General features: G+C 39.3%; 1 protein-coding gene across 4 annotated transcripts in view; it reads right to left on the bottom strand.

Moving 5' to 3' along the window:
* The window catches only part of fam131ba (family with sequence similarity 131 member Ba), a 66,101-nt gene extending 49,391 nt beyond the window's left edge, over positions 1-16,710 (bottom strand). For 2 of the 4 annotated variants that reach the window (XM_022666140.2, XM_022666142.2), the window contains exon 1: positions 16,454-16,710. In XM_022666140.2, coding sequence (XP_022521861.2) covers positions 16,454-16,481 — 28 coding nt within the window. In that variant the 5' untranslated portion in view covers positions 16,482-16,710. The remainder of the gene's footprint in view (positions 1-16,453) is intronic. The other 2 variants (XM_022666141.2, XM_049476305.1) reach the window with 1 other exon arrangement.
* Positions 16,711-17,169: the final 459 nt, after the last annotated feature.

The following is a 17,169-nucleotide window of genomic DNA, read 5'->3' as shown; positions in this document are numbered from 1 at the left end:
TCCCTGAATACAATGAAAAACGCACTGCAGTCAGAAATCCAGCTGGGCCTTGTAAACCTCCATCAGACCTCAGGCTTTCTAACACCCTCTCTCTCTCTCTCTCTCTCTCTCTCTCACACACACACAAACACACACACACACACACTCACAGCCTGTATTCAGGAAATATGATCAATGCGTTTGGCAGACAGCTAAAAGGACACAGTTTACACCGGCATCTTCACGAGTCAACATGTTAATCAATGCAGGGCTGTGTAACATTGCCTGCCATAGTGTCTGCCTCTCTGTTACATTACAACTTTGTGTTATACAGCCTAGAATCAAATCAAACCACTACTTCTATATAGTTTTTGCTTTTGTATACCACCACAATGGACTGGAACCCAACATGTGATTTTTACCCATTTTCCCTTTTATATTCACAGGCTCAAAAACTACTGTAAAATTGACTGTTAGGAGTTTTATTACTAGATTTAGCACTTTCAAGTGTTATACTGATCTACATTTGGTAGCTGTCCTCAAACACTTTACAGCCATAAAACTAAATGAGATTTGGTTGTGGTGTTCTTAGGTGCAAAGTGCAGTCGCAGAATGTGTCCCAATTGTGTACCAATTACTAGTACTTACTAACCACAACATATGCTCAGTGTTCAGGTGTGGTAGTGAAGGACACTATTAATCCCACAAAGCAATGTAAAGTGGAAAGGGAGGAGCTACTGACTTATGAAACAATATTTGAAATATTAGAAGTTAATTCCAAATAAGTGCAAGAGGCAGCTGGAAAACCACCTGTTCTATATCATTACTGTATTAGCAACATATACAAACATTGTCATTCCATATTGCACTACTGTCTTCTGTCTTAAGTTTGTCTATTTGTGTAATTGTTGTATTGTACATATAGTGTCTCCCATTCTTTTATATTATATATCTATTTCTGTACTTGCTGTAATTTTTGAGAAGGAGTGTAACGTAACTTCAGTTCTCTGTATGTCCTGTACATATGTAGTACTGACAATAAAACTACTTGACTTGACTTGAAACATACAAAATCTGAACGTAATCTCATCATATACACTACAGCTAAAAAAGTTTAAGAACACCCATATTTTTAGCTGTCCAGTAACAGTGCTGTATGGCTCAGAGAAGCTCCTTTTTTATTTTCTCATCTTAGCAATAACTTTTTTTCTGCACCTTACCTGTCAGACCTCTAATTCTACTCTTCAATGCTGAATCTGAGACTTATTCCAATCTTAAGCAGAGCTAAAGATGTTATTGCCATGTGGGTCCGCCAAACCTCGTTCTATACCAGTATTTTCTAGTTTCCAAGTTTCACACATCATGAATTATAGGATACAGTACTCACCACTCTCTGGCTTCATCTGTAATTTTTCTAAAAGAAAGACTTTATATAACTTTTTTTTATATAGTTGCATGAAAAAGTATTTGCCACCCTACATATTTCTTTTATTTTTGCTTTTTTTGTCATTCTGATATGTTTCTGATTTGTAAACAAACTTTAATATCAGACAGCGATAACCTGATTTAATATAAAAAGTACTTTTTAAATTATCATTTTATTTATTAAAGAAAAAAACAATCTAGCCCTGTGTGGAAAAAGTGCTTGCCCCCTAAACCTAAAAAGGGTAATGAAACTTAACCTAGCTTTCCAAAAAGTGTGTTTAAACCTAGTTAATTAATGGAGGGCAAACACTTTTTCATAAATGGCTAGATTGATTTGGATAGGTTTTTTAAATAAATTAAATAATAATTTATCACACCATGTGTGCAACATTTTAAAACATATATTTTTCATATTATTCATCTTTAAACAAAATAGCAAATTGAGAATTAAGAAAAACTAGGTTGCTTTTTAAAATGACTATTGTTTGCCAAAAGGTTAAAAAAGAATGCCTGAAAGAACACACAAGTTAACAAAAAACAGATGAACACAGTATTCTTATCTTGATAACAAAAAAATCTCCACTCTAGGTAAGACAGTTTGTAAGTAAACAAAGAGGTAAACATTCACAAGATTAATCAATAATTGTAAAATAATAAAGAAATTATCAAGAAAACGTCCAAAACTGTATGAAGAAGAGAAGAAAAGGCTTAAAATCTAAATCAAAGCACATCCTCAAACATGGAGGTGTTATGAAATGGCAATTTGTCCAAGTGACCAGAGTAACTGGATCACTGGTAGTTATGGATTATGTTACTGCTGGTAGAAAGGAGGAGAATGACTTCTGAAATGTATAGACTAGAGCTATACTATTCTCTTAGATGCAAAGAAATGTAATGTTCTGAAATGTCAGAATAAGTCTCTTGATTTCAGCCTAATTCAGCAGCTTTCCATTCACTGAGCACAAAACTCAAGACAGAAAGACTCGCAAACAAGCAGCAAATGAAGGCCTGGCAATGGCTGGCTTTTGGCAGTCATTGATTATAAAGGATTTGCTTTAATGTATGAAACATAATCCATATATTCAGAGTTATGTAAATTTGTTAAATTACATTGGAGCCTGTGAAAATTGAGAGACAGTGTAAAAATGTAATTATTCAAGCAATCATGTTTTACATTGCCTATAGCTTAGTGTTAACATACCACCTGAATTCTATAGGGACACCTGAATTTCCATTTTTTATGGCCTAAACCAAAGAGATGTGTTTAGGAATCACAGCGCAAATCCTTTGCATGCATGTTTTGTTCTATTGTTCTGTTTAGTTTGTGCCCTGAGTGTTTATTGTCCCATAAGGTTACTATCATGTGTTCACAGTGTTGTGTAGTACACGCTGTGTTGTTTTCTATAATATTCTTTAAAGTTTTTTGGTGTGAATGTATTTGCTTAATCCTAAAATAAAAATAAGGCACAGAAGGTGGTGTTTGACCTCAGGGCAGCAGGTGCACACAGGCCAGTAATGATGCTTGACCTGCTTATTCAGATTATTTTGTGGTACTCATGCTAAATGTGTTTGTTTTGGACTATGTACAACAGCACATGCTTTTTTGTTTAGCAAAAACCTTTCGTGTTGTTAGAGGCTTTTAGAACTTGTCCAGAGAATATAATTTAGGGTATATGCAGGTTTAAGTAATTTTTAAAACCTCTAATACCATTGCCAAGTACATTTTCACAATAACAAAATGGCAAGAAGCACAACACTTTAGAATTACGGTAAGTGTAACATTGAGGTATTCCAATTAGTTTTTGTAAATAACAATAACCCTCTTCCTACAATACCATTTTCACTAGCTAAAAGCAGGTAGTGAACTTACCTGAAAATAGCACCTTTAAGAGCCATGTCTATTGGCGTTGTTTCCTGTTAGGCGCAGAGTCCGTTTGTTTATTCATGTGCTCTCTCTCTCTTTTTTTTCCTCTCTCTCCTTTACTCTTACCGTCTGCGCTCCCTCCATTCTGACTATCTAACAGTCTACAGGTGTGCTTGGCTGAGCTGAACTAAACTGTGTTCTGATTGGATGGATTGGAGTTGGAGGATGGGATAAAATCAAGATGGCTGCCTACCTCTGGGCTCCTCCTCCTTTTCCCTTGCCGTTATCTAGACTATGAAGTGGAGTAATGTGGCCTGCTTTCCGTGTGTTTCTGAATTTTTGTGAGTTAACTCTTTCTCTGCAGTGGTATGTAAACTGTTTAGGCCTTTTAGCTTTAAAGCTGTAGGGAGTGTAGCCTATTTCTTTTGAGGTTTTGTCTCTGTTTTTTTGTTAGGGAGTTAGGTTCTGTTTTTGTATTTCCTTTTTCTTTATTTTCTTAAGTAAGTTAGTTTGGGGAGGAATTTGGGAAGTATATATTTTAGGCTGGGACCATCCCTGAAGTCTTGTGCTTTCATAAACTCAAAATAAAATATCTGAGGCTAGTATCTTGTCTGTTTGGTCTGGTGGGTTGAATATTTGGGAAGGTTGGGGAGTGGGAGACAGTTCTTTTTTTTTATGTTGCAGCCTAACCCTAGACTGGCTGTAACAGTTCTGCTTCATTCAGTATGCTGTTAAATCGGCAAGCTAACTCTCATATGGAATTTTGAAATGTTTGTGGTATTTTTAAGACTTTTTGGAAATTGAATTTTGAATTTGTTTTTTATTTTTTACAGCTGCATGAATTTAAGACTTTTCAATGGTCATAAGAAATTTGACCCCTATGTTCATGTACATGTTGACGTTTGTTAATGTTTAGAGTTTACAATAATTCATACTGTGCTTAAAACCCACATTGATTACTCTGTGCAATCTGGATCCTGGTTAAAAAAAATTAGAGAAACAGTTGAACTCTAAGCTGTACAGGACTGGCATAGTAATGTTAGCTAAGCTGTCTGCCTCACGTTCTTAATTTTAATTGTGTAGCACTACTGAGGTAACTTTATGACTAGAGTCTCACTGCTAAAGTAAATTTATGATTAGAATAATTGCATGATCGTCTGATGGAATATTAAATTGTTTAGTGTTTGATGCATGTCTTTAAACTATTTAACTTGATTTAATTTATTTTAAAAGTGGTAAAAACATCTCATGTTTTCAGTTCTCAGCATTACTCAGGTTAATATTTCATCTGCACGTGTTTCAAAGTCTGTGGCAGCTTTTGATCCTCTCCGGTTTGCAGCACTTTCTGTTCTTACACCACCAACCATGCTGCTGACACTTATTCTGGAGCTGTTTGGCGAATTGTCTCTTGACTGAGCTCCTTCCTCTGCTGTGTAACACTGTCAGTTATGCTGCTGAGGATTAGTTCTGCCCTCTCTGCTTCAGTGGTAGTCGCATGGATGGTAGTAAGCTGTGAGTTGTACGGGCTGGCCTAACACCTCTGCTAGAAGCTTGTATAAGAAGTAATCTGGTGCAAGCTCTGCCTGTTGAGCTTTTTTGCACGTCAGATGGGCTGGCTGAACCATTGTTTTTAGTTCTGCTGTCAGTATGTCTGCTCTTTTAGAATTTCAGACAGTAATGGGTGCTAAACATTTGTAATGTTAGACACACTGGGTGTAGGACACCAAAAAATCAGGCATGTAAAAATATATAACATATTTACAATAATAGGTAAAGCATATTAATACAGACATAAGCAATACAAATGTCAAGCAATACGCTATCAAACATTTTTTCATACATAAGGTGCACCAGATTACTAGGTGCACCATCCTTACTAGTGCATTATGCAGCACTAGTAAGGAACAGGGGTTTCTCCATGTTTTCTTCCTAATTCAGCAGGTCTAGGCGCTGGGTGGCGAGTCCTGTAAATCTAAGCTAAGTAATAAAAAGAACAAACAAGTGCTGGATGTTAAACTACACAGATTTTTCTCCCGAAAACTGCTTGTGGGCAAGTAAAGCGCTTTCATTTATTTAGAGCAGGGGTCCTCAAACTTTTAAACTAAAGGGCCAGCTCACTGTTTTTCAGTCTTCTGGGGGGCCGGACTAAAAATAAACATTAAAAACTATTTATCATGTGATACTGGTTGCATAATATATGCGATATGTGTAATTCACAATGCAGACATTTTAATGATTTATTAAGTAATAATTTCCATTATCCTACCTCATACAGTGCTTTTCCATAAGTTAATGTGAACTGTGAGCCTGCTTCTGGCTGAAAGACTGTCAATGTCAGGTTCCATGTTTGTTACTGTCAGTCGTAACAAGTGATGCAAATGTTCATCAGAGAGTCTGGATCTCGTTCGACACTTGAGCTGTTTCATCCTGGAAAAAGTCTGCTCACACATGTAGGTGCTCCCAAAAATTGTTGTCATTTTGAGTGCGTGTTTTTTTAGATTTGGGTACGTCTCACATAGAAATCAACCAAAGTGCTGGACTTGAATGCGTCTTTAAGGTTGTCAAAATTTTGTAGTTCAGCCAGTTCCAGCTGGTAAATTGGATCGATGCAGTCAATGTCTGCAGCAAAGGGACTCTGGAAAAGACGAATGTCTTTGGCGTGGGCATGAAGCTCTTGAAATCTCACCTGAAATTCGCGTTGCAAAATTTCCAAGGCCTTTCCGCACATTTTTCAGTCGGGAATCCAAGTGAAGGCACCTCAGCTGCTCGTTTCTGTGTAGTGGGAAAATGGCAGAAATTTTTCTCCTTCACATGTTTAAGGAGGAGACCCAGTTTTACTTCAAACGCCTTTACATACGAATGCATGTCACTGATGAGTCTTCCCTTGCCTTGGAGCTGCACATTAAGACTGTTGAGTAGGTCGGTTACATCTGTTAAGAAAGCAAGGTGCCATTTCCATTCTTCATCGGTGAGTTCTGGCACAGCTTTGTTTTTGGACAGCATAAACGTGTTGATCTCGGGGAGCAGGTCGTTGAAACGTTTCAAAACTCGCCCTCGACTCAACCAGCGGACCTCAGTGTGGTACAGCACATCTTCGTAATCAGCATTTAGCTCAGACAAAAAATCCTGAAACTGCCTGTGGTTAAGAGCATGAGCTCTGATGAAATTAACACAGGACACCACAATTTTCATGACAGAATCCCACTTAACTGCTTTGCAACAGAGTGCTTGTTGATGGATCAAGCAGTGTATGGCGATCGGACGAGGATGGCCGCGTTCACTCATTTTTCTGTTGATACGCGCTATCACTCCTTTCATAGAACCCACCATGCTCGGCGCACCATCCGTGGTCACACTCACTTATTTAGCCCAGTCCAGATCTAAATCCGCCACCGTTTGGTGAACTTTCCTGTAGATGTCCTCTCCTGTTGTCGTTCCCTTGATGCTTTGTAGTCCAGCAAGCTCCTCTGTGACTTCGAACTTATCATTAGTTCCGCGGATGAAAATCAACAGTTGCGCCGTGTCACGCACATCGTTGCTTTCGTCAAGAGCCAGTGAAAAGGAGCAAAGTCTTTTTGTCTGAGTTTGCAGCTGAAGGTGCAAATTGTCGCCCATTTCTTCTACTCTCCGTGTAACTGTGGGTGCGGATAGACTCACCGCGCTGAACAGGTCCGCCTCCTTGACAACCGCCGTCAGGCACTGTTTTACAAACTCTCCGTCGGTGAACAGCTTTCCACTGCTAGCTATTAGCTTGGCCACTTGAAAGCTAGCTCGAACTGATGATATATTTAGGTGTTTTTGCTTTATAAAAGAATTTTGCTGAGTCTCCAACACATGTTTCAGTTTTGCTATTTTGTCTGTCCTCACCTGCCCCGTCAGACAGCCGAACTTGTCTTTATGGCGCGATTCATAATGGCGGCGCAGGTTGTATTCCTTAAACACGGCGACTGACTCCTGGCATATGAGACAAACAGCCTTTTCTTTACATTGCACAAAAAGGTAGTCAGAGGTCCACTGTTGATTAAATACTCTGCACTCAGAGTCGATTTTTCTTTTCCTCGACATTCCGTCAGATGTGAGTCTCAGAGCTCATGCGAACAGCACAGAGCGAGTGGTAGTATGTTGTCTGATTACCGTGGGAAATAGCCTTCTGTTTTTTTTCATCTGTCTATGGAGACTCTCGATGGCCAATTGTCATTTTTTTTACTTTTTTTTCCCCGTATAGCTAATGCTGCTTGCGCGAGGGGCCAGGGAGCAGGTACTGCTGTTGTAGCTAAAGGGGCCGGTCAAATGAGCGCAGGGGGCCGTATGTGGCCCGCGGGCCGTAGTTTGAGGACCCCTGATTTAGAGTAAGCTTAGATTTCCAGACTTCAGACTAGTCTGTTAATACTTACTTCTGAACGGCTAATGCTAATACTGCTGAAGAGCTAAAATGAAACTCCTGTGTAACGCAGAACTTCAGTGGAGATACTTTACTGCTACTTACAACCTGACTGGTTAAATCATGGAACTGAGGAACCCTGAGTGTTCCGGTAAGCCAGGGCCATATTAACTAGCGTTTGTCCCACGTAGCTTGTTTAAACACTGTAAACACACCGACTACAGGGCGATAATACCTCTGAACAGCAAAAGAGCTAGCTAAATAAAATGTGTTTTCAAGTTAAGTCCACTATATGTGGCCACAAAGTCTTATTAAAGAAGAAAATCAAAGTGTCATTAAGTTTTAGCACAAAGCATTTGTGCTTAGGGTTCCAAATGGCTGGCATCGGCCCTGGTTAGGCAACAACTTTGGGTAATGTTGGTTACTGTGTGACGTACAGTCTCAGTCAGTGGATGGGCATCACAATGTGAAACACAAACTAGGATCATAAACTAAAGCTTCCCCTGTTTCTGTATGTGGGTAATGCAGTTTGAGTTATTCACAATGTTGTCACATCACTTTTGTGTGTTCACAATATGTTTATCATAACATATATATATATATATATATATGTGTATGTGTGTATGTGTGTATGTATGTGTGTATGTATGTGTGTATGTATGTATGTATGTATTTTTATTTATTTATTTATAAATAAATTGTACGGCCCTAGGCTCTGTGTTCCATGCGAGCACTGACATTACACTATTGATGCCCACATTCTCTCTCTAGCCTTCTTCCAGCTCTCATCCAGCCAGGCCTCACCTTGTTCTTTGCGAGTTTTTATGAGTTCATTGATGCACTGTGTGTCGTCTTCCAGCTCATCAGTATGTCACTTTTTACATTGTAGTGTTATTATACAGGAAGTTGACAATGGAAAAATCTTAGTTTAAAACAAAGAAGCTATTTGTCATGAAGCTCACACAAGCCCACTTGTGAATGAAAAGGGTTCAATCAAATCAAGTCCGTAACCACAAGAGGCTTTCTACACATGGAGGCCTATAACTGACCCATAATGATAAACATGACTATCGTTTCAAAACAGCACTACCTACTAGGGGTGGGCAATATTCTATCGTATACAATATATCGTGACACAGAAATATCATATTAAAAATCCATATCGTGACAATAGGGATGGTTTGTCTTAAAAGTAGTCCATTATTTACAGAGAAGCTTTAAGTTTATTTATTGTATAATTTAGTTTATAGTTTTTGTTAGCAGTTTATATGCATGAAAATAAATATTCAATATTTTTTGCTGCATTTCATTATTTTATGCTATATTATTTATTTTGCCACATTATGATTATACTGTTTTACTATTATACTATATTCCTGAAATTAATAAATAATTTTTCTGTTTTCCTATATTGCCAAGTATATCGTTTCGCAAAAATACCCTGAAATATCGTGATATTATTTTAGAGCCATATCGTCTACCCCTACTACCTACAGTATGATAACATTAACCATGTGTGCACACATTACAGGGCAACTGTGCAGATACAATTCTTGAAATTAATCATAAAGGCCCACTACCCAGAGTTCCTCTGCAGCCTCCACGGTTTGCATAAACATTTCCAATTATGGCCACAATATTAGGCCTGGGGGTTCCACTCTCCATCTCCAAAGGACACTCTCTCCTCATTATTAAAGGACACTTACACACCCGGGGTGCATTCAATTTCAAAATGTTATTCACTGTTATATAAAACAGTGAATAAAACTGAATAGGATGGCATGTTTCATCGAGTCAGTGCGAAAACAGTGTGAAACAAGATCTGAGGTAATACGTTTTCCATTGCTTTGATACATTAGATGTGTCACCTAATCACCAGCAAGACAAAAAGCATACAGTGCATTCTAAAAAAAAAATTGCCATGTCCAATGGAAGCTAAGCTAGCTGCACTGACCGATGAAATATGTGTTGGGCCTCCTGCATTTAATCTGGATTAAGGTTTAGCCAGACACCAGTCACATTCATTACCAGTCCCTGCACTGTCCACCGGTGGTGGTAATGCTTTCTGAGATTACAATCCCGGTACACACGTGATGCTGTAGATCAAGGAGTGTTAAATACCCAAGCAACCTCGTTTAAATACTGATAATTTACACAGCCTTGCCATGAGCAAAAAGAACAGCGTTCAACCACACTCATATGATAACACTTCACACCATGTGTGGGCTTTTTCCCTTGGGGTAATACTCGATAATCAATCTACATAATGCTATCCCATGACTTTTGACATTACCAAATCACTACCTTAAACAATCTAAACTGTCCAGTTTGAGGTGTTACAGAAACATTAAATCAGTCATGGAATTCACATAGTGTTTATTACAGATGTATGTTTGCAATAACCGTAAGTAGTAGGGGTCACCTTGCTCCCAGAATAAGTAATCATTTTCACAGCAACAAATAAGAGCTTTCAGCAGTGTGATATGAATCTTGTCCCCTGGTATGGTGAACTCAGAGTAAAATGTGTATATGTGTTTATATCTATACCAGTAATAGCACCTGCACTTGTTTGTGTCTGTGTCAGTGTGTGGCTCTCAAATAATAGGTCCACTTGCTTGTCAATGTCATCATTATACAAGTGTCAGTATCCAAGTCCAGGGGCGTTCTGTCTGCCACGGCGGCAAACAATCACATTCTGTATTATTCAGGATTTGCTGTCTGCGTCAGTGGCTCACAAACTGTCTCCAGGGCCCCTACATTTTAGCTCCAGCCCAATTCTTAACCCACAAGATATGAGCTCTATAGACTATTTGGGGTGCCCTAAGGAACGCTTTCAAAACCACTGATCTGTGTTGTGTGCTGTATATTCAGTAGGAGACCTCTAGGGTTTGCATTCCCGTTTAAAAATGAAAAATAAAATACTCTCTTACTCTACTCATCATTAAGGGGCTAACAAACCTGAAATACAACTATTAACATGTTACACAAATGCATAGCACAAGTCATCAGTGAGAGAATCCCAGAGTGACACACGTATCTGCACATTTTGCCACATTTTCCAACATGAATGCTAATGCTAATGCAGTCAATATGTCATGTTTGTGTAATAGGATTGTAGACTGTAGCAATTATACCCACCAATATCAGTAGAACAGTAAGTAATTATACTTATTTGTATAGTATACTTACAGTAAATACTTAATACCTAATTACTAAATAAAAACACATGATGTTGCACCATAAACATAGGAATTTACTTAGCAACTAGTAGTATGTATTGTTTGTTGGCTATGTGCTAGTAGGCTAATCTTGCTAATAGCCAGTCATAGTAAAGGTTATGTGCTATTTCAAACTACACCACTGTACACCACTTGTGAACTGTATGCATTGCACAAGTGCGATAATCATTGATTAAGAGAATTTTCACATCTGCCTTGTTTGGTGTGGACTTTTCGGTTTGGTCTGAACCAAAGTAGCAGAAGTAGTCTGGTCCAAAGGACCAGAGTTTGGTCCAACCAAAGAAGGGGTTCTCGGTCCAGAGCGACTGAACCATGGTCCGCTTAGTCTGCAGTGTGAAAACACTTTTCTAGATGGTTTGGACTTTCAGACCAATTACAGGAAGTTGAGACAGACTTTAAACAAACCAGAGAAAAATAATTTGTTTATCAATTACAATTAAAAAATTCTATATGCTTAATTAAATGGTGGATCACAGCTTCTGAATTGTATTGTATTTCAGCCTTCACTAAGGTTCGATTAAGTACATACTGTATGTATGCTGTTCAGTATATACACTGGTATAGGGTAAGCTTTTCTGAATGTGTTCAAAGGAGTCTATCACTTCATTGTGGTGGATTAACAAGAAATGACTTGATATGCCAACAAAACAATGCAAGATGCCACACCAATGAGCTCTTTATGTGGCAACATTGCACATAAAGTTCAGTACCATAAGACTAAAATGTATTAGAGAACACCTAGACAAAAAATAGGACAACTTGAACAGCTCCTTGCACTCCTCCCACGCAAATCAAATGTGTGCAGTCTCCTTCTAATAGAACATACTGTACTTTGACAACTGTGGCAAAAGCTACCTGTAGGTCCCCTGATTATATTTTAGGTAGATTTTTGGTGACTGCTTTTGGACACAGCTTTTGGTCTGCTCTTTGGTATAACTTGCTATGTTGCCTAACCTGATCATGTTGAAAGTAGTTTTAATCATTCTCCATTTTTGAAGTATTTTGGAATGACACTGAAATTGCTGATTTCTAATTGTTCTGAGATCTTTTTAAACCCCTTCTCAGACTCACTGTATTTATACCCTTCTTTCTGAAGGCCCACGAGAGCTAAGGTAATCCACCTAATTACAACAGTCAGGAGCAAACCAAACCAATGTTTGAGGTTTAAATAAGACAGACTCTTATTTACTCCAAAATCCTCTCTAACGATTGTCTTATCATCTCCAGCTGTTGTGCTGCACCTAATTCTAATTTTAGACATATTAAGTAGTAACAAAAATGGGGATGTCCTAACTTTTACTCACAAGAAAACTGATTTTCTGTTAAATGTATAATTGTACTTGTAATATAAAATATAAAATATATCAAGTAAATCTGCTAATGTCAAAATATAAAATCATAAAATTGGCTCTTATCTGAAGTTCATTTTAAAATCAGTATTTTCTTGAATACAAATCAAACAGTTCATGTCCTCCAAACCTTCAGTTTCAATATGTTTTTCTAGTTTTTGTCTATTTTCAAACATTCAGAATTTGGGTTGATTTCTGTTACTGATCTGGAATTATTAAGTGAAGTAGAGAGATAACAGGCAGCTTCTCCAAGTGTCCTGTAGAATATTTCAAAGCCCTCATTTTTTCTGAATCTAAATAAGTCAATTATTTTGCAGAAAACGGGTTTTGGTATCACCTACACCTGTAGCCTATATACGGGACAAGTCATGTTTAGGGGTTAAAATATTTTTTAAAGAAAATGTACAGATACAAACAACGTATATCTTTTTCAATGGTGCTAAAAGTAGAATACACTGACATGCCAAACATCACAGGATAGCATGGCCAGAACTCTAAATCAGAAATCAAATCAGCATTCAGTGCAGAAGGCCTCTTACATGTCGGAGCAGTGTTATTTAGCTTCCATGGGACATTGAAACAGCAATACATCAACTAGTTCCTGTCTAATGACACGTGGAGTATCAGTGTGAGTATTCATTATTAGCATATAATTACTTTTCCAGTCAGGGTTGCTGCTACTGTTACACTTAGTGTTAATGTAGAGTAAGTAGTAGTAGTAGTTTTTTATATTGTTTGGAATAAACAAGCACACAATTGTCTTTTACTTAGTTTTGACCATTTTGCAGGAGGCATGGAATTCTTCACGTCAAAAAGCTCTAGCAAAATGTATAAGAAAGTGGATTAAAACTGATTAATATGCTGGTTGGAGCCTTGCTGGGCCTGGTTTCACACGGGAAGACTATATTGCTCTCTCAACATACCAGACAGTTTGGACTTTCGGACAGAAAGCACTTGACCCATATTGCACACATCTCGACTCCACTCTCCTTCATGGTCAGTGTAAACCAGATTCTATTATTAGCAACTGAGCTAAATATGACAGCCAGGCTCCTCTATAAAATACAGCAAACCAATTTCCTAATAATTCCAGATCCATGTGGGAAGCTATGTTCATACTGTTCAGGAATGCCATGTTTCTTAAGGGGGTTGAGATTTAGAAATAAATACAGTTCTTTCAGTCTAAAAGTATCCTGTATTTATGATACAGAACTATGTATATAATACAATGTTGTATAAAACATAAGGCTAGATAAGTTGTCTTAAAATCATGCTATTATTAGGGATGAACTGATGTGTGTATTCTAAGCTGATTCCTATCCAATATTGCACATGTATTTATCCCAACTTACAGAGAGACTTGATACCCTGGTATAGCTTCATTATGTTTAAACTAATAAAAATAAATAAAAAAATATCAATAAATGTAAAAGTAGTACAGCCAGTGTTGGCCAATTATAGTAGTGCAGACAATGTCGCTTGGTCATTTTCTGGCATACATTAAATACATCAGCATGTATCGGTTTGAAATATAGGCCATGTTGGCCAAAGCCAATGATTCTAAAAAAGCAATAAGATGCCAATACTGATATAATTGCAATATCATCGTTCATCCCATATTAGCATCTCAGACCAAAACAAATGATTCTGACTGGTATTGTGGTTAACTTGCTGTGCTGAGCCTGATTTCTGTCTATACCTGGCAAACCTGAGTAAAGAATTAGAACTGGGGGAATGGTGGTGGGCAGATTTGGAGTCTACATCCCGCACAGATTTCCATGACATACTACACAGTTTAAAGGCTAAGAACCACATAAAGGACCTTCCTAAAGATTTCACAATATTTTAGCTTCTAAAAATGTAAACATTAAGTAAAAATAACAATTATATATTTAATTTACTTTAAAATCTAAAAGTTTACAGATTTTGTCCACATTTTGGATATTCTGGGGTCTTTGGGCCATTTGTGCATGGTGTCCCACTGTACACTAAATTACTGCAGCCAAAAACAACACACCTTTTTGTCATTTTGCATCATCTTCAGTTCATCTAGTTCAACTTCTTGGATTGTTTCCCACCACCTATGTCACGTAGGACGTGTGTGACAGACAGCGAAGACAGCAGGCATTGCCAAAAAGAAGTCTTTTAAGCTGTATTCCTTGAATTTGTGGGAGCAAATGTTTTCTAACCATCAATAATCACAAGTAAAGAAATCAGCTTAGGCTGTATTTATGTGTTTGACAATTTCATATTAGCTGGTCCTTAGCCTTTAAATAAGAAAATACTGGCTGAAGCTCTGCTGGCAAGAGCTGCCAGTGCTTAAACTCAGTATGTTTTTCTTAATATCTGATGATCCATCCTGGTCAGGTCATGAGTTGCTACAAAAAAAATTAAATATAATTCTTAATGGTTCTTTACACATCAGATTTAGCACCTAAACTAAATACACATACCTATTTCAGTTTGCTCATTTTGAGCAGCTGTGTGAGCTAGGAGCTGAGCAGTATAACATATTCCATCCAGGTGGGTATTAGTTTTGGCCGGTTTTAACTTTAAAGGGACGTTCAATTCATATCTTCAATTTTCTGCCCCACTTTTACCACTTTCCCCGCTGTAGGGTTTTGGCTGTGTCCTGTTTCTTTTTTCTTTTCTGCTCTGCCTGAGCAGGAACACCCACTCTTTCTCCGCTGTGCTGTCTCTGAGCCTCTCACGGCTGGCTCAATGACAATCAAAGGTCAAATACGGAGCCAATTATTTATTTAATTCCTAGCCCGGCTTTTGTTTTGATAGGCTGCTGCACTCACTGTCTGGGTCCAGCATGTGAAACGTTCCTGCTACTAAAGAGCATCACATTTTCAGTGTAAAGGACGTCACTGCTCTCTGTGCACTCATGTTGTGAAGACATTCAGATAAGAGGCTTCGAAAAACGATATTATCAGATTATCGTATTTTGAGCTCACACTGCTTTTAGCCTACACCGTAAAACGATGTACTGGTGGACGTGCCGCATTTTGCACTGTGTTTGACCGGGCTGGGCACGCGGTGACCCTCCTCGCTTCATTAGACATAAACTGCACGGGTTGGGTTTTTTTCTGAGGGGATTCTTTCTGTGTTTAATCAGAAATGACCATCTCTCGCGTGTCGTGTCGGAACCCTCGTCAGGCGGGCGGCGTGTGACCACCGGCAGTGTTGACTTAGCACTATTTGACCTACTGTAGTGAACATAGCTATAGCTCACTCCCTCCGGCTCTGTGTCACACCTGAACACACACTCACACTTCACACTTGTGTTTATGTGGTGTGTATGAGGGGGTATATGTGGGTCTGCCAGGATGCATGACAGACCACAGGTGTGTATGTGTGTGTGTGTGTGTGTGTGTGTGTGACACTGTATGTGTTTGTTCGTTTTTTTCGCCTAGACTCGGTTTTATACCACTTAACCTGAAATGCACCGCGCGCCCCCTGAGCAGCATCTTTGTGACGCATGCACACGTGCGCGCACCCCAGACACACGCGCACGCACGCACGCGCGCGCGCGCCCGCTCAATGCAGATCCTTGAACGGCCGCTTTTTGGCTAATTTTACCCACAATACACAGAAAAACAAACAGAAAACAGCAAAAAAACAGAACATATCTTCACCCTAGTGTTTTACACTCAATTCTGGCGAGATGTTCACAAACATAGACACACACCCTCACATACACACATACAGTCTATTCTTTATCTACTCCCATTCTCCACCACTTCCACCATCACCTCACACCACAGCTCCACCAGCACTAAAGATTCTCTTTCATCCGCCCTTCTGCTCTTCCTTTCATCACCCCCCAACACCACCACCCACCACTAGACCCCCCTTTGCCACCGTTCACGTCAGTCTGTAGCGGGTTAACCCCTTATAGTCTATCCATCCACAGTTCGTCCCTTCCCTCCCTCCTTCCACCTCCAGTAGCCCCTTGTAGCGACCACAATGCTGGAGATGCGCGCACACACACACAGGCACACATACATATACATACAAATGCATGCACACACACACACACACACGTCCCAAGTCAGCCTGCCTAGTAGAAGGATGGTAAGGGTGGTGGGTGAGTTGTGGGGTCTCAGAGCACAGAGCATCGTCCTTACAGACACACACACACACGCCCACTCCGCTCCCTCTCCCCCCCCACCCCCATTAAACAGACAGATGCATAAAACGCTGCTCTTACTGATGGTGCGGGAGCCGATACAGCCCATGGTGTTTCAGCGAGGGCCGGTCAGTGCACGAGGAAGAAGTACAGGCGCCCCTTCAGCAGACATTGCGCTTTTCCTTCACACACACGCGGGCGCGCTCGCGCACACATACATACATACACACGCACACACACGCTCCCTCTTGCTCTGTCTATCTCTCTCTGCGAGACTCTGTGTGTGAGTGAGGGAGTGTGTTGCCTCGCTCTCGCGCTCGCTCGCTCGTTTGTTCGCCCGCGCGCTCGCTCTCTCTCTCTCTCTCTCTCTCTCTCTCCGTCATCCTCTCTTCTCTCTCTCTCTCTCACTCTCTCTCTCTCTCACACACACACACAAACGAGACTTGCACACTCGGTGGCATGCTGTGAGATTTGAGTCAGTCAGTCAGTAAGTCAGTGTGTCTGAGAAAGAGATGTGTCTGTGTTTTGCTCTGATTCTGATTCGGCTTACTTCTCCATAACATATGTGTCTTTAATCACAGTGAATCATTCTTATTTTTAAGTCAAATTATTGATCGCTTTCGATAAATGGGCTCTCAGAGCCTACTTTAGGTGGTGCAGCTCATAGTGAGAGATCAGTTGAAATAGTTTGTGAGAGAAACACATTGGCACATCAAGGGACTGAAAAAGCTGGATGGTCGTTAAAAAATTGTCAGCAGTCCAAGCCTAAATCTTAACCATATTGTCTTAAGACTACG

Source organism: Astyanax mexicanus, chromosome 3 (genome assembly GCF_023375975.1).
Source record: "Astyanax mexicanus isolate ESR-SI-001 chromosome 3, AstMex3_surface, whole genome shotgun sequence".
NCBI lineage: Eukaryota > Metazoa > Chordata > Actinopteri > Characiformes > Acestrorhamphidae > Astyanax > Astyanax mexicanus.
This window is presented reverse-complemented; position numbering and strand designations above follow the sequence as displayed.